Source organism: Dreissena polymorpha, chromosome 1, assembly GCF_020536995.1.
Source record: "Dreissena polymorpha isolate Duluth1 chromosome 1, UMN_Dpol_1.0, whole genome shotgun sequence".
Classification (NCBI taxonomy): Eukaryota; Metazoa; Mollusca; class Bivalvia; order Myida; family Dreissenidae; genus Dreissena; species Dreissena polymorpha.
Genome location: NC_068355.1, coordinates 100,386,858 through 100,406,114, shown reverse-complemented (window position 1 = coordinate 100,406,114; position 19,257 = coordinate 100,386,858). Strand labels below are relative to the sequence as shown.

At 33.3% G+C, this 19,257-nt stretch overlaps 1 protein-coding gene across 1 annotated transcript; it reads right to left on the bottom strand.

Annotated features, from left to right (window-relative positions):
• Window positions 1-433: 433 nt before the first annotated feature.
• On the bottom strand, window positions 434-19,233 carry LOC127842637 (protein limb expression 1 homolog). The gene is made up of 4 exons (XM_052372263.1): window positions 18,540-19,233; window positions 12,787-12,950; window positions 5,728-5,868; window positions 434-4,518 (listed from the first exon to the last, which is right to left on the bottom strand). The coding sequence occupies exons 1-4, from the start codon at window positions 18,784-18,786 to the stop codon at window positions 4,105-4,107; spliced, it is 966 nt and encodes a 321-aa protein (XP_052228223.1). The 5' UTR covers window positions 18,787-19,233; the 3' UTR covers window positions 434-4,104.
• Between the last annotated feature and the right edge of the window lie 24 nt (window positions 19,234-19,257).

Below are 19,257 nucleotides of genomic sequence, written 5' to 3'. Positions count from 1 at the left end.
TCAATTCTGTGTATTATAAGAAAGATGATATTTGTTTATCCAAGTTCTCAAACGACACGTAAATAGACAACAGATTTGTCTTCAATTAATTTTTGTATCCCGACCTCTATGATATTGAACAAAACCAAAAGAAGCGCAAACACTGTACAGCCGAAAGGGAAATCTAAGACAAACTGCCCCGCCCCATGGCGGCCAAGTTTTTCAACCAACCAGAACCGTTTTTGAACTCGCTCAATATATCATTATGACATACCGAGTTTGATCAACTTTTGCTGTCTATGAACTGGACCGAGACATCATCAGAACAGGTGTTTGACTGGTTATTATGTAAAAATGTAGTACATGTATACATAGATTGTTTTACATACACAATACTGTGTTAAGACCTTGTATTAAAGAAATGTTTCTCTAAGATGAAACATAACAACTTCAATACTTGTATTTATTCTTTATTATGCTTAGAAATGTTGATAATAGTTATACAATAAAATGCATAATAATAATTAAAAAAATATTCTTCAAACTTATTGTGATTTTTTTTTACTGTTGTTAAAATAGCTATATATTTCTGCACAAAGTGCTCAATCAAAATACTGGACAGAAAATAATACAAACTGTAAGTATTTAAAATGTGAAGAATACAGAATGTAGTAAACAGGTGAAGTTTGCAAACATGTGTTTCCAAAACTATATTATACTATAGTAAATTGGAACAAAATTGTATGTGCACTTGTTTTTCATGTTAAAGGCCCCTGTGACCAGTATACTAGAAATCAAGATGATAATACCCTAAAGCATTTTCTACATATGCTAAAACCAGTTCAATAATATCAGCTCCTGTGCCCTTCACCTTTGACCTCAAACTCAATAGGCATCTTCCTTTCATCCCAAGCAACCAGTATCCCTATTTGTATGAATGAAGGTAAAAGTGTTTTCAAGATATACCCGGTAGTGAAAAAACAGATTTCCTATTACAATGCCCTGTGACCTTGACATTTGACTTGCAGTAATCAAAAGTAATACAGTTGGCATCTTCCCAACATCCAAAGTGCCCAATAATATTTAAACATTCATTTATTACTATTAACATAAAACAAATATGCAGTGAATACGTGTGTATTTCAATATTTTAGATCTGCTTGTTGATGACAACAATTGTTAACTTTCCAGCTTCAGCAAAAAAAAGTTTATTTTATTTCCTTTATTTAATCATCACAATATTCTGGAACTTTTCCTTTCCCTTGTCTTTAAACAAGCAAATATCCATATTCTAGTTGAATCATTAAGCTGTGAACAATTCGCTTGTTCTTGATTTCTTGAAATCTTGGTCGAAATTTGTTTTTCACTGACTACCAATTATTGATAACAAAGAAAATGGATTTCTTAATAGCTCTGCATCAGTAATGAAACATTGATTCTTCAATCAACCTTTGAGCAGTTGACCACAAATATGCTTCTTCTCATTCCTTACAAGTAACCATGATAACACTTTGAATGTTGAAGGGTAAAGTGTTCTCTAGATATCGTGTGGAAACAAGGGGCTTTGGACTGACACATCGTCTGACTGACGGACAGACCGACTGGCATGTGCAAATCAATACACCCTCTGCTTCCTTGAAAGGGTTAAATGAGAAAGATTTACAGAAAGACATGAATGCATACTTACAATATGCTAAAACAACACAAGTATATGACAAACTACTTAGTTCTTCTCAATGCAGCTAGTATGGATTTCATAGTGTTTCCACAGTGTAAGTATACTTTTAAATACTTTCATTTATTTGCTTCAAGAGTTTTCTGTTTTTTAATAATTCACTAATTAACTTGGTAGTCAAATAATGAGTTTTCAGTAATAATTAACTACCGTAATTACCGTTTCGGACACTTAAAAATAATACATTTTTTTCGTGTCCAAAAATTTAGATATGAAAAATATTAACAAAATTCTGGTGTCCGAAAAATTTAGAGACAAAAATTAAATGTCCAAAAAATATAACTATATTGAAATAAAAGCAATAAATCAATGCACAACAGTGTTTCTACTCTAAAATAAAAACAAATTCACAGCTTTGCTTACTCTTGCCTTTAATGATACAGAACAAAAAAGTTAAAACATTGAACATTAACTGCTTCCTTAAGAGGAAGATTTCATTTAAAATGCTCTTGGGTAAAGCTATTGTTTTCTTCAATTACATGTATACATGATTATATACCCAATTACACAAATGTTATGGCCCATTGCCCTCAGGCATGCGTCTAGCTGGTTTATTTACCTAAATCCGTTTGTAAAACCCAATAATCAAAGTGTCACAAGCGAATACAGTGCCGAAATCTGGCAAAATATACTGTCAGAAAATTTAGAGTCATTAATGATAGACGAAAACAGGCATGTCCGAAAATTAAGAGTCACGAAAAATATATATTTTGGCCAAAAAAAGGATTCAGAAAACTTCGTGTCCAAAAACTTAAAGTAATTACGGTAATCAACATGTTGAATATGTGTCTTAAATTTTGCAAAACTTTCAGAATCTATTGTATTGATACATGCATACATGTAGCAGTACCAATGATATGAAATGTACAAACAAATATATATTGTACCGGTATAAGCAGTATAAATGGTTAAGATATGATGAAAAGAAATAAAAACTTACAACCCATGTAAAGTACACTGACAACATCATAAAACTAAATGCAAAAGGTATATTTATACTTTGGGAGAATATACAGAGGGGTTGACAACAATCATATGTATGTACTGCAGTTATTTATAACAACAAGAAACATAGAAATGAATTTGATTACACCGGACCACATATTCATGACAACAGAAAACTTCCATAGTACATTTCTTTATAGAAAGTCTTATATATAAAAGTTTGTGTTAAATTATTTGTGCCGTTTGCAATACATCCAAGTCGCCTTGCTACATTCTTTAAATATTATATTATCTTCATTGAAATCAGTCAAACCGTGTGCTGAACAGTTTCACTGCATAGATATTTTAAGACATTATAAACAATAACTTATTATAAGTGTTTGTTCTCTGAAATTAAACAAAACAAGTATTTGAAGGTTTATACTCTAAAGGAAAAAACATATCACAACACTTAAAAACGCACAACATGTCTCCTTGTTAATTGCAATTAACTTTTTAAAAAATCACAAGGCAACAAATAACATACATTTGACAAAGTGAGGAATACAAATATCTATTGCAAATGTAATATTAAGCGCAAAGTAAATACATGGTATAAAATATATATACATAACAGGTAACATTTAATATGTAGTCTTCTTTTTTCATAAGTATTGTACAAAAACAGCACATTGAGAACAACCAGTGAATTCACATCTATATTGTATAACACATGTTGATGCCTAGGTAAGGCTGACAATACATACAACAGATTACAACGACAGTAGTTTGAACACTTTGAAGTATTGTAATTACAGGTAGATAAGCAGACTGGGAGTTAGCAATCATTTCCTGCAATTTTACAGCATTCTACCATTTAAACGCAACACACTTTTTCAATAATGATTGATGCTGCTATTATTGAATGAGGATTATATATAAATGAAAATATTTTATTTTATACAGAAACAGAGGCTTCAAATGTTATTCCATCCTCAAATCTTCATAGATGAATATCACCCAGTGGGATAAACTAATTAATTGTTGAAGTCACAAAACATGCACATTTTTATTCACTGTAAAAACTTCATTTTGTCTTTTATTAGAATATCATTATATATTGTCACTGTCATTCAGTTTTTATCATAAAATGATGTAATCATTTGACAAAAATTGAAGTTGCTTTTAAAGAGGAGTAATTTCTTTGGCAGGAAAAAAATACACATGCCAAGGCATGTTCAGGATTGAAAACCTCACTAAATACACATATCTTTCGAACACTAACCTGGTATACTCTATTAAACCTCCAGTGTTTTCACCCACATGATTTTTATCATGTATCAATAGATAAGCATACCTTTGTCAGCTATAAAATTTGTTCATGTTTGAATAACGCATTCAGTATAACATACCAGTATAATTGATGTACTACACAATGTTCACACTTCTTACAGCTCCGTCACCATCTATGCCAAGCTGTCACTGGGGCCAATCTGACTCAATGCCAACACAAGAATGTCTCTCTTCTCCTTGAAGAACCGCAGCTCTCTGCCCGCCTGTCGCGCACTCTCGAGCTCTCGCTCGGCAATGTCCAACTCCCGCTCGATGATCGCCGGACTCTCCTGCTCGCGTGCAATCCAATCCAGCGCCATCTGGGAGCGCATATCGTCGTCGAGTGCCCTGTGCGAATAGTGTGACAACACCTCCTGCCGTGAACAGTTTCTCTCCCGCATCGCCTTGAGGCTGCCGTTCCAGTGGAGCAACTGGAACACTGTCATGAGTTCCTGGAACTCGAGCATCGTGCGACCCTTGTTTGACTCCAGCATGAAGCGGAAGGCACCAATACCAGTGTTTGGGTTGTCAGCCTCCTCCATATTACCCTGAAAAAGAGGAGCCAAGGTTCTGTTGACTTACATACCTCTGGCACCTATCATTTTCCATTAAAAAGGCCTGTAGTCACACAGCCCCTTAACCTTTACTGCTTAGATACACATTTTGATGTGTTTGTTGTCCCTTATAAAATCAAATTAAATACCTTTCGTAAAAGATTAAAGTTTCGAAGGCTTAATTTCCGACCATAAAATAACAATGAGCATCAAACAGCATAAAACCTCAACAGCTTGCCAGTTACTCGTAGGTAGCTGTGGTTTAATACTGATTGCATATAGCCATTTTCACTTTGCTCGTAAATGGGAAAGGGTTTAAGAACACCTACGGGCATTCCTTAATTTCTCTTCTTTTTTTAAGTTTCTCTAGCTATTACGTCTACATGTATGTTTTATAATTATGTTTTTAACTTCATACATACATTTATTGCTAAAATGATATTTTATCCATTTGTAACGAGAAACAATTTGGTATATAATATAAAATTTGATCTACAATTTTTCCTCAAGTAACCTTTCATGAAAAATTTCCTGAAAGGGGCCTTTTCTCAGATTTTAGCATGTCATTACATGCTTTTTATTGATAAATGTGAACATTGGATCTAAAAAGTGTCAGTTAAAAAAACAAGAATACCATAAAAAGAGTAACCCTCAACTGGCCTAAAACCACTGACCCCTGGAGTAAATGTCGATCGCTTAGACCACTCGGCCATCAGTGCTCACACAATCCTTGATAAAATTACCAAAATCAAAGTTCTCAAAATACATCATTATAATTTCCAACAAAATGCATGTTCAGGTGTATGTGTATTAAAACCAATGGACACAAGACATCTTGATATTTGTATAACAATTGAAACCTACGCATATTAATCAACATGGCGTTTAAGCAAACAACTTCAGATATCCATCTCCTTTTATATATATTTAAGTCGTGTTCTGAGTAAACTGGGCTTAATGTATGTGCATAAAGTGACGTCCCAGATTAGCCTGTGCAGTCCACACAGGCTAATCAGGGACGACACTTTACGCCTCAAACAAGATTTTCAGTAAGAAGGGACTTCCTTTAAACAAAAATATCATAAAAGCGAAAAGAATAGTCCCTGATTAGCCTGTGCTGACTGCACAGGCTAATCTGGGACGACACTTTATGCACATGCATTAAGCCCAGTTTTCTCAGAACGCGACTCATTTTAACCATACCTTAAATGAGGCACAGGCATCCCTGACAGCCCTCGTTATGAAGTCATCCGTGATTTTCCTCGAGGGATGTTCATTAAACACCGAATTCATTAAGGCAATTTTTGCTGCACTTCTTCTGGCTTCAGCCTTCGTTGGACAGTGCTGAAAATAAAGTAATAGTCAGACAAAAATAAACATATAAGCATACCTTTGGTATTGAATTGTGCAAGTTTGGCCCTAAACAAAATATTGTGCCATAACTGCATATAACCTCAAAAAGATCGTATACAAGTACAGCCTAGACTGGTATAATGCTTCCTTTTAACTTTGTAAAAACTTAAAAGAACAAATTGCACTGTTGGAAACAAAAAAAGCTATTGTTAAATCACCAACTATCATTTGTCTGCAGATAGTTATTTCAAATACAGCGACTAGACAATTGGTTTAGGTGTATTTTTATGCCCCTGGTAGGGTGGCATATAGCAGTTGAACTGTCCCGTCCGTCCATCCGTCCGTCCGTCCGAAAACTTAAACATTGGCCATAACTTTTGCAATATTGAAGTCAGCAACTTGATACATGTATTAGGTATGCATGTGTATCTCATGGATCTGCACATTTTGTGTGGTGAAAGGTCAAGGTCATCCTCCAAGGTCAAATATATGGCTTCAAAGCGGGGCAGTAGGGGACATGGTGTTTCTTACAAACACATCTCTTGTTTCTTCCTTAATTGAGTTGTTTCCTTTTATTATCACTAGTATGTTCTTTTTTAAATAATGAATACATGTATCAATGAGCATTCAAACATATCTTAAAAACAGATAGTTTGCATTGATTCTTTTTTCAGCAATAATGTGACATAAGGTATATTTTAGCAACTTATGCAAATAACTGAATAATTGACATCTACAGTATCAATAATTGATCCTGTAATTGACAATGTGCATATTGGAAAGGAAAGAGAGCACAATGTTTTATGAGAGCACCATTCTTTACGACAACACATCTCTAAGATGTTTAAAGGCAGAAACATGTGCTTCTAATTAATTTACAGTAAAGTAATAATATTTTTTATGTGAATGAAGTTTTCATACATTTAATGATTGCTATTCCCTAAATTATCCCTTTCCCATTCAGAGAGAAAGTGAAAATGGCTATGTGCAAACAGCGTAAAACCAGAACAGCCTTCGAGTAACTCGCAGTCTGTCCAGGTTTTATGCTGTGTGCTGCTCATCAGTATCTATGGGTTGGAAATGAAGCCTTTAAAAGTTGAATCTAGAAAAATAGGTCTTTCATTAAATTTTACTTTGTTACGGACTACAAAAGCGTAAAAATATGTATCTGAGTGGTAAAGGGTTATTATGTCTCACTTGTATTGTCTCAACCAAAATAACAGTATACAAAGGTTGGGAATTTTATGCAAATGACAATATTTAGACTTGATCAACAGCAATACATGGTGTTAAAAACATTTAGCCTGTTCAATTGAGAGACCAACACTTGACAAATTAATGCCATATTGCTCAGGCCTACATATTTATCAAGCTTATCAATTTACCAAACACTAGATAAGCAGGAGGTAAAATGAGAGGTTGTCACTGTTCATGATCTACAAGGCTTTGAGGAACATCAATGAACAGAAAGTATGTCCAATACCTACTGATCATGGCTTATAGAGATATTTTAGAATGTTGGCATTGAGGTATTTGAATAGAGACCCAATAATGAAGAGCATTAACCTGGCTCTAAGGATATAAAGACTCATAAAAAGAGAAGTAAATACACATAACATACTTGTAAAAGAATGAAATAAATGACTATATAATGTCTGGCTCAATACTTAATATATGGAGCACACCATCAGCATAATGACATTTGAAAAAAATTATTGCTTAATAAAGAAACTTATTTTTATCTTTAACTGCTTTAATCACACAAAAGATATTCATCTTTTTTTTACAGAAGCTAATTAAACCTTATTAGATGGAATTTAAAAGAGGTTGACTAAAGAAGACCTAATCTAAAGTAAATGTGAAACTGAAATTTTCTGGTTCACTACCATACATGTACAACAAATGTGAAGTCTGGTTTACCTGTACAATACAAAGCATTCTTCAGCTTAAGAAAACAGTGTATATCAATACAGATAAGATCAGGCCCATTTAAACACAGTTTTTTTTACAATTATTGCGAACAAAATCACCTGTACATCTTCTTTTGTATCTTGTTGTTTTTTTTTACTTACAGGTAAAAAATTATGCAAAATGAAAATTAGTGTGATTCATCAACATTCCATCTCTCACAACACAAATCCATGGTAATGCAATGATGTTGAGCACTGGTAATATAATATTGCAATTTGAATAACTTGTGGAGGTTTAAAATATGCTCATTGTTGCACGATTTGCAATGTCACTGAAGTAATAAAATATGTAACTTGCACAATAAATTAAATACTATCAAGTCTATCATGTATGGTGAAATTATAAACTTTAAAAGTGCCCTGATTGTTAACTTTTTTTACAACAAATTCAACATCATAACTGGTAGAAAGTCAAGTAGAACAATAAAAAATTCAAGAGCAGAAATAAAACACAAGAGCTGTCAAATGTAATTCAGGGCTTTTTCTTAACATTTTGGGAATATGACCTAAACTGTATACCAATGACATCTGGAATTTTAGTGTATTAAACAATATAGTCTAAGTTGGGTAAAATAAATTAAATAATATATTTTTTGTGTATACATAAACTTTTAACTATTCGTGATAAAACTTAAACAAACAGTAAATTCATAAGAAAAACCCAAATGGTTTTAACAACTAATCATCCCTTTTCAATCACTTGCACAATTTTTTAAGTTGATTTTGGGAAATATGTTATTTATTGCCATAGAGGATATGACCCAATACAAACTTTAACATCAACCACAAAATAAGCCCTGTAAATACAATATTTTATATTTCTTAGTCAAAATGACAATTACACTATCAATATTTTAAATGAATGAATGCATGTCAACCACATTGTTTCACTCCTAGGGAAAGGTTGGGCTCTATGGTGTATTTGCACTTAATAATCATATGGTTTGGAATACCTCCTGGGGAAAAATACTGGCTGCATTATATTTGAATTTCAAATACCAATTCTGTGAGAAATCCTGTGTACACAGACTATAACTAGTCTCTGTTTGGTAGACCACATAACAATGTTTGCCCATATCTGTTGTCAACTTGCATGGTCACTTTGGTAAACATTAAAACTTGCATGAACAGAGCTATGATAAAGAACAATTGGCATTTTTTCGGAATTAATACTTATGAAAGTAGAATAAGTTAGAACAGACTTTGATAACATTGTTGACAACTGCTATTTCAGCAAGACACTCAATCAGGTCTGTCAAGTATTTATGTACATACAAAATTGATACTACTTCAAGAAATCTTAAATACAAATAAAACACTTTGCATGGGGATTACTACAGTTTTACAAATTTCATTTGCCTGATTGTGAAACTTTATATATATAAACAGAATTGAAAATAAGGTCAATTCAGGGACATAAAGTCTTGATAGAATAAATCACTCAGCTTTCTGTAAAACTTCATTTGATGAATGCTTTGTATACAGGCAGCCTGTATACAAAGCATTCATCAAATGCAGTTTTACAGGGTTTTCAGAATTGAATTTAACAGTAACTGCAACACCTTAAGAGAGAGTCTTAAACCCCAAATGAAAACCAGTAAATGCTGGGCCAATCAATGCCATTCAAAGGCTAACCATAAGCATTAATGAAACAACAATATAATAAAAATGTCTGAAATCCATTTGTAATTTTAATACACATCTAATTGCATCGATGAATATATCTTTTTCACAAATATTTGCTAAATACATTGAAACTAATAGCAATAATAAAACACTCCACTTGCTCAACATACTGGAACAACACAGCCTATACAAACAATCTTGTGAAACATGGACCATGTGTGACAAACTACCTGCTTTGGAATTTGCAAATTGACATTTCAGATTATATCCCAATCATTCATCTAAGCATGATCAAATTTAGCTGCTAATGTTTATCTTACAGGTAATACTTTCAACAAATTATAAATATTCCCCCAGAGAATTTTAAGGATTTGCATGTTAACAATGTATGGCTATATGCGCCTCTTTAGTCCACATGTACATTAAATTTTGTATTCATTGAAGTGTCAAATTATTTTGAAATGACAGCTTACAAATCAGCAAATAATTTTAAATCGGCAAATAATTATTAAGAACACATTTTAAAGTCTTTATCTTTATCTGGAATGATTTCTTTGAGGATGATCCTTTTTAATAAATTATAAATCTAAGGTTCAACACTTTTAAATAGTGTAGTCAACTGAAATCACGTACAAGTGCCTGTTTCAACAGTAAAAACAGTAAAGAAGACGCAAATGGCATAATCAGGCCATTTTCATATTGATGCTTATGGAGAGTGCATAAATTATACCCTTGAGTGTTTCCTGATTTGCGATCAGTTTTGTTCCTGCAAATTTTACACAACCTTAAAGGGGACATCCAACAGATAAAGCGTCGTATCGCGCGATTCAATCAATATTTTGGGAAACTAAGAGGATTGCTTATATAGCTAAACAATACATCTGCTCTGATTGTGAGCGTGGAATTAATTGGTCGAGTGGTCTAGGCGGGAGGCTTTTTACTTCAGAAATCCAGGGGTCAGTGGTTCGAACCCTGTTGAGGGTTACTTTTTTTTCCTTTTTTTTTAAATTGTATTCTTGTTTTTTTTACTGGAGATTTATAGTTTAAATGTTTAAATTTATCAATATAAAGCATTTAAAGCATTTAATGACAAGCTTCAATACATGCCAAAATCTGTTGGACGGCCCCTTTAAGGATACCGTATCAGTGTTCCCAGGCCAGTTGGGAATGCTTCAATATATATTAAGTGGCTTTCAGGAAACAAATTTATAACAAGACACACACACACACACAGTATTTGTAGACACACCTGTGAATCATAAATTAACATCATAAATGTAAAGTACTTGTTTGTTAATGTAAGTTCTTGCCAAGAGTCACTAGATCACTTATGAAAGAATAAATGTGACGCACCAATTACAGTATATTTACAAAGGACAATCAAAGTGGTAAGCTGTAAATTATGCTGAAAGCAATTTGCCTCCAATTTAATAATGGGTAGATAAGTAAATTACAGTTATGTCAAGCAATGTTCATGTATAGGTACATTTACATAGAATACAAATTACTGCTTAAAACATACAATGTACCATAGCAACAAAGTCTGTTTGTTATAATAGTTAGTCACATAAAGATCATTTATCAGTATGTTTGTAAGTTTTTTTTTACATGATTAAGATCCCCGATGAAAAACTATTTACACTGCCAACATGTATTGCACACACTTGCAATGATGCCACTATGACATGATTTGTTTTTTCATCTGCCACTGAAGTAATTGAGATTAAAACACTATACTGAACAAATATTTCAAGAAATTTATGATGTCAACCTTCTCAAAGGAATCACAATGCGAGTGATGTAAAACAAACCAAATAAATGATCCTCAAATCAACTTTGAAAACTTACATGTAGATTTGAGGGATTTAGATAAATTAGAACCAGTCTTTTTTAAGACCTTAATCTTTCAAAATATTTGGCTCTCCTTCCAATTTAATATGCATCTCCATTTTAAAATAAGTCACACCCTTTTTTAACGCTTGAATTAGTGATTTTTCTTGTAAATTTGTATTTGCTTTTAATGAGAATGGAATACCATTCAGTATAACTTAGTAGAAGCATCAATTATTTTTAAATACATGTTACGATAATACCTAATGGAATATATTCTTAATATATGTACATGCTTTATTATAAATAATTAAGAGGAAACAGCACAATTGAGTCACTTATAATTAACAACAACACATTTGTTACTTAATTATGTACTGGTTGGGAAGCATTTTTTCTATGGGTGAAAAGAATGAAAAATTTACATTGGGCATGTCTAAATACCCTTGAAGATTACACACAAAATATGGTAGTGCAGATTCCACAGTACTGGTCGTGTATGTAATTCCGGCCTGTACGTAAAAAAATCGGTCACCTGTGTTTAATCATTTTCATATTATTTTGATTATTTTTAGAACAATCAACTTGAAAACCAACCCTACTCTCAATATTTTGCAAATAAAAGAAGCTTATCACTGTAAACGTTTGCATTAAAATGTCTCAAACATAACACGAAATATTTCTTACATGGGAAAAGTGACGTCATCATCCATTGCGAAAATTATATTCATATAAGAAACAAATATATTTGATAAAATTATTATTATTTCTATCTAATAAACTTTATTTAAGGCTTTTTCAATTAATTATATATATATATATATATATATATATATATATATATATATATATATATATAAATTATCTCCCTTGATTAGAATATTAATAGGTTACATCTGGTAAAATTAATATAAGCGTTAAAAAATCGACACTTAAGTCAAGTTTTTAAACAGAATGTTTTTACTTTCTTAGCTATGTTAAATTATTTTTATAAAAACTATTAAAAATAAATATTTTTTATGAATTTGCAGTTCCCCATTAACAGTGCATGTTTATATTTATTAAAATAAGAAGGGGGAGTAACTGGTATAATAATGTTGCATATATTTTAAGTTTCAAGTCGAACATTTTGTTTACGTAAACCTTTATTAATACTCTTAAAATGAGGACATTTGTCTAAAGATAATTGCTTTGTAATTGTACCTGCAGATTAAACTGAAAAGTGGCCGATTTTTTAGGTACAATTGCCCTACGAAAATTGAGTTTATATGTCATTAATTTCTGTTCATAAAAGTAACATACACCGATCTAATTCAATTGAAATTTTCATGCTAGGTGAGTTTTGAACCAAGGATTATATATGTGAAGTTTAGTTTCAACCAGTTGCCCAAAACAAAAGATTTTGTTAAAAATAGTCCCAAAAGTGGCCGGAATAACGTACACGACCAGTACATGTACACATACATTTAAAAAAAAGGAATACCTGGAAGCTCCCAAAGCAGCTCCCCCCAGGCAGTGAGACAAAGCAGACATATGGCGGTGCACTCGATGGCTGGGACTCGTATACAACCAGGGCGCCATTCTTCAGGTCAGCCCCTCGATCCTGCTTCATCTGCCAGAACTCCTGTAGGGCCTCGACCACATTCACTAGGGACAAGACCAAAAGTGACCAAGTTCATGAGTGAGGTTTTTGCAAAATAATTTTTTTCCGTAAATTTCTTTAAATTTGTACCATGTAATAACAAGCCCTGTTATGGTTATTGATGACTGATGATTGCCAACTACATTTATAGACAATGACAAAGATAACTAATGCTTACATGTAGTTTTTCAAACAAGCTCATTTTTGCCTAAAAATAAAGCTATATATTATAGCAACAAAGAATTGTTCATTGGCCAGTAAACAATGTTCATGCACATAATAATATTTATTTTGACAAATATTTTTGCAACTGAAATGAGAAAAACATTGTGTATCATAAAGGCAATTATTTGTTAATTGGCTGATAGACAATGATCATTCAACAATTATGTTGATGTTATGGGTATTTATTATTTTCTTCCTTCATTATTTGGTTCTTGGACACTTTTGATGTAACAAAACTTTTATTAAGGCTAGTTTTTGGGGCGATTGCCTTCTGCAATTCGCCCCAGAGGTAACATTATATACGTAAACCAAAGAAAGAAGTCCGTAACTGCATCCAACCACTTTGCATCTCCAGATTCTGCATTCGCAAGCAAAATAGCTCCGATCAGATGATTAATGCGCCACAAAAAACACTGTGACGAAGTACATCGGTATTTTCCGTTGCAAAAAATGAACACTCAGAAGATGTCAAAGCTATCGGAAATTCTATGATTTTTTTAATTATACGTTTTGCGAAGATTACTGTGTTCATCCGGGTAGCTCAGTCGGTACAGCAAGATACTGTTAAGCACGGGGTCGTGGGTTCGAGTACCATGTAGGTGATACTTTTTTTCCCTATTATTGAATGGATTTACTTAATTCTTCGACATAACACTCCTTTCTGTTTACTTTTTTTAGCTTGACCCAGTGTTGACATTGACCTTTAGTATCCGATTGCTCAAAAACTAACATTTGCCGTATCTTACTTGATACTCAATGGATTAACTTTATACTTTGACACACTGAGGCCCGTGTACTTCGACAAAAACGATCCACAAACCTTACTGTACTTATTAAAAATTACTGCAATGCTTGTCTTTATCAGATCTATGTCAAGTTTGGAACTGGGTAAGTGTATTATATCTTCGCAGTTTAGCTTTCAATTTGCAAATACGACAAACACTTGTTTTAAAAAGCGTTTACATTTAACCCCAATAGCTAAATCATATAATGTTGACAGCCTGTCACCATGGTCACCCTTCCTTACTTCCATCTGTTTTCTTCAAAAAAGGTGATTGGTTGGCATCAAGGTGTTAAGTGTTTTAACGACTGAAAAATGTGAGCAAAATCACCCCACCAGTACTTTGATTTATGTTGGTACTTCAGTGTTGGAAAAATATGCAACAGTTACAGCAGTTTTTCATGCAAGTGCAACAAATTACATAAACAAGAACTGTCACCATAGGATGATTCATGCCCCCTATAAACGCTTGATAGAAGTTATGAGCTTTTTTCGAAACCTAAACGCAGATTTCGAAACCGAAACACAGACCCAAGTTCAAGGTCACAGGGGGCAAAATTTGTATGCGTATGGAAAGGCATTGTCCATATACACATGCATGCCAAATATGAAATTGCTATCTGAAGCGACATAGAAGTTATGAGCATTTTTCGAAACCTTAAAGCAAAGTGTGACGGACAGACGGACAGACAGTCGGATAACTATATGCCCTCCTTCAGGGGCATAAAACCTTTTTATTTTTGATATAATAATTATCAGGAAAATAGTAAAAAATGTGTACCTATCCAATCTTTTGCTTTCAGTTTACAAATAACCAGAAAAGTGACAGACTAAGTGAATCTCTCATTTGCTTTTGGACCTTTGCTTTAACTACTCAAAACTCAAAATAGAACTTAAATTTGAACATCTCCATTTGTTGACATTAAAAACATGTTTAACATTATGATGAAGGTCTCATATTTCACCCAGCCTTTCATACTCGCAATTTGCTACAAAGATACCCATGACATCTAATACGATCAGAGGAAGTTTGACATTCTTTCACTTTTATGAAAGAAATGGATTCTTTGTTACAGCTCGTCTCCTACAGTATTGTTATCAGGATATGGTCATAATGCCCTCTTTATTGAGCCATTATTTTACAGCCAGACAGTGACACTGACATTGTATCGTTTCAACCTAGGGAAACATGTACATGTTCATGTTATTACCCTATGTTTTCATTCAAAGTTAAATTCCACTGCCATACCACATTGCCATGAATTCCAATAATATCAAGCATGGAATTTGATTGCAACAGATAGCATGTAAAGCAACATTTACATGTACCATATGGCTTCAAGTCTACTTTGGATTGGGAAAAATCGTGTTGTGTTGACTAATATTAGATAATTAATGTTGTTGGTTTTATGCTTACAAATACTTTAAAATTGGTCATAAAAGTGATTTAAATACAATATTTTCTAAGGTTCAAACTTATAGATTTGGATTTGGAGATAAATGACATGCTAAGAGTTATTTAAGATGTATTCTTTTTTGGGAACCTGCAATTTGGAATTTTTAGGTCCAATTTGGGGAAAATATATACATTTTTCCAGTGGTAATGGGTCCCACTACCGTACCCAAATTTGAACCAAACAAATCACTGCCTACCTAAAAAAAATAACATAAAATTATAAATATATTAAAATACTAGATGAATAAGTATATTAATGGTGCTCGAACAATTTGGAAGAGTTAACAACTTAAGGTTTCACATGTGTTTTCAACTGTGTGGTCTGTGGTTTGAATATCTGAATCACTGCAAAAGTGCATACAGTGTAAATGTACATGCAGTACTCAAAATAAAGAGTCTTACGTACTGATTACAAAAAGGAAAATTATACAAGCACATATCATCTTACAATATCCCTAACAAAATAGCCCTGTTGCCTAAAATTAAAATAACAGTTACATTGTACATGTGGCTGCAGTGGAATAAATCCCTCTACAACATGTACATGAAGAATTTAATAATCTCTTTACAATAGAATAAGAAACGAGGATAATAAACTTTAAAGATACTTTCCCATGAAGAAATTATTGTTTAGTTACAATAAGTCAACTAACATGTACATGATGTGCATTATTATCCTCATATACATTAAAATATTTATTGTGGGAATGAATGTTACATTGTATAACATTGTTACAGAAGTCAATTTTCATGGCTTAGAGAATGTGTTCAGGGCAGCATGTGGCCACTGGTCAGAATTTTAAAAATCAATTGGAAGTACACCATATTGGGAATGGGGCCGGGTCCTGTTGGATTGGGAAAATCCCAGCATTTTTTCTAAAATTGGAAAATTAAATTGTTGTTGTTTTGCTTACAAATGCTTCAAAATTAAGAATAAAGGTGTTGTCAAAACTATATATTTACTAAGGTTCAACCTATAGATAGAAGTTGATGGTAGATGATCTTAATATTGAGATTTTTTTTTAAACCTTCAATTAGGAATGTTAAGGTCCCAATTGGGAAAAATATATTATCTATCTATCTCATAGTACTGCCTCACGCCTCTCTCGAGTATTATGGGCAGGGTGCGTATTGGCTGTTAGTAAAGTAAAAGTGTAAAAGATGAAAAAGATATCTTTCAGCAAATTAAGAATTTGTACCATAATAAGGATAGTGTTGTTAGGTTGTTAGGAGATTTAAAAGTCATATAGTATACAAGGGATAAAAATGAATAAAAACAATTCCCATGGGTTTAGTGGCTAAGTTGGGCTATTGCCTGCTTGAAGCTCTCAAGGTCAGGCAGCATTGCGACGTGATGGGGTAACCTGTTCCACAATACTGTGGTGTGGGGGAAGAAAGAGTACTTAAAGTAATCGTAACCTGTATGGACTTGACGAAGACTGAGGGGATGCATGTGTCTGTTTAACCTGGTTGGGACTTCAAGATAAGATGGGAGGGATATGGCCACAAGATGGTGGTAGACTTTGTAGAAAAGGACGAGTTTGGCATCTATGCGTCTGTTCTCAAGGGTGCGCCAGTTGAGTGTATTTTGCAGTTGTGTGACACTGGTGTAATGGGAGTAGTCATTATTTACCCATCTGACTGCTCGCAGCTGAATCATTTCTATGTTGTGATTGTTGACCTGAGTGTGTGGTGACCATACGGGGGAAGCATATTCAAGATGGGGACGTGTTTGATAGGATAGTGATTTGACCTTTTCATGTTTTGTCTTGATGTAACGTTTGAGGAGACCTAATGTTTTGTTTGCATTTGTTGTGATTTATTTAAAAAAATAAATGGGGCCAAATACAGACACTGAATTTGTACAGAAAAAACTCAACCTGTGAATTCAATATCCTAATCTTCTTAATTTTACACATCACATACTAAAAAGCAGTACAGAACATACTTTTCAACATTACAGCATGATATAAACTGTTCTGGAAGACATTGTCAGCAATCATATGCACAAGGCTTGCGTTGCCATTCGCCAAATTAGCCAATGGCTACAAATGAGCAAGTTTGACTAAAGAAAATTTTATTTGGCTGCAGCATCTTCATGAAACCTCATAAAACCACCATAATGAAAATTATTACAATGTTTTAAAGTATTTTGGCTCAAGAAAATGTTTAGCCAGGGGAAGCCATAATTAATTATAATATTTTCAAATTCTGAATAATCTTCTTTGTCAATTGCACAGTTCTAAGCAATTATATTCATATGCAAAGTTACATCTTTAAGTTCTCCTTATACCAAACTCTACTAAAACAATACCAACAGACTCAGGGTTCCTGCTGTCGATCGCCAATGTCCCCAAAGTAACAATTCAATCCTGGCATCAACTTTTCGCAAATGGCGATTTTTAGAAAATTGACATTTTTTTCTGCTCAATGTTTCCTTGAAATGACATAAGACTGTCACTCGCCGTTCACCAGTGGTTTACCAACAGATTTCCATTATGTAAGCAACACTGTTGAAAGCAATGGACTGTGGTGACTGCCGCAAAGTGGCGTGTAATGGTGATATCTGCGATCACAGGTACTTGACAATTTTGTTTTGGTCCTTGTATATACATGTATAATAAGGATATATACAAGGATCAAAAACAAATTGTTCAAGTACCTGTGAAGGTAACGTTATTTTGCGCATTTTTAGCGGCCGAAAAATAAATCAACTTTGCAATCTTTGGAAGTTGGAATTGGGAAAAAAACAACCAGATTTGCATTGGGAATGGGGCCCATATTCAGACCCATGGCATAGGGCGGAAAAGGCCTGATTATGTATTTTCAGAGCACCAGAAAGCTGCTGAAGCATACAAATTGGGGGTGACATATGCAGGCAGCTGATTAAATGTCTGGCTATTAAATCGACTTGTTCAATGTGCTTTTATTAAATTAACTTAATCAATTTGCTGTTATCAAATAAACTCATTAAACAATAGCTTTTGTTTGTATTATTACAACACAATTTTATTTCCCCAATGTGACCCCAGTTTTGCGACAACTTTAAATTTGGCGAAAGTAAGAGGCGACAACTTTTTGAGGTCCAGAGGAAACCCTGAAACTGAATTGTACATGTATGTAATTCAATACCTCTTCCATATCCTTGAGTGTGCTTGGCAAAACTATTCACAACTGCATCTACTGCCTCTTTCAGAACTGTTTTAGCTTTTGTGTCATTCATTTGTGCATTTGGTTGTGATCTCATCGACATGGCTGCTGCAGCCATGGCCTGTGCTGATCGTGACCCAATGGATGTTGGATCTGACATTTCTGACATCATCAGTGACATGCCTGGTGAACCCTGGGCTGGATGTGGACGATGATGTTGATGGCTCATTTATAAATCAGTTTTATCCATATAATTCAGTTAGGTATAAACAACGAATAACATCCATTTCACACCGATATTAAAAATGTTGTTGAAACATAATTGAAAACAGAATCTTTACCCATATTTCACAAATGTTTGTAGCTTCACCTGCTTCTCGTGATGATCTAATTTATGATTACCCTAATTTTTCAATGAGTTTTGGTTAGTTAAACTTTAGTATTGATCAATAAGTGAAGTTTAAGTTCAACAATAAACCAATTTAGTTCATTACAACAGATATAAAACTATATTGATGTAAACTATTGGTATACAGTCAAAAAGTATACATAGAATTTTATAGAGCGATTGGATGGCAACTTAACAAAATCTCATCAATAATCGACACTGCCATTTCCATTCATTTTCACAACAAATCCATTGACCTTTGACCCGTGACATTCACTGCGATGTAACGTTTTTTTTCATAAATATTTTTAT

What these genes read in the sequence shown, in the direction of transcription:
- LOC127842637 (XM_052372263.1), bottom strand. Translation starts at nt 18,786, where the DNA reads ATGAGCCATCAACATCATCGTCCACATCCAGCCCAGGGTTCACCAGGC. An exon ending in CACTCAAGGATATGGAAGAG is followed by an intron (nt 12,951 to 18,539) that starts GTATTGAATTAC and finishes TCTTGTCCCTAG; the next exon opens with TGAATGTGGTCGAGGCCCTA. An exon ending in GCTGCTTTGGGAGCTTCCAG is followed by an intron (nt 5,869 to 12,786) that starts GTATTCCTTTTT and finishes CTTTATTTTCAG; the next exon opens with CACTGTCCAACGAAGGCTGA.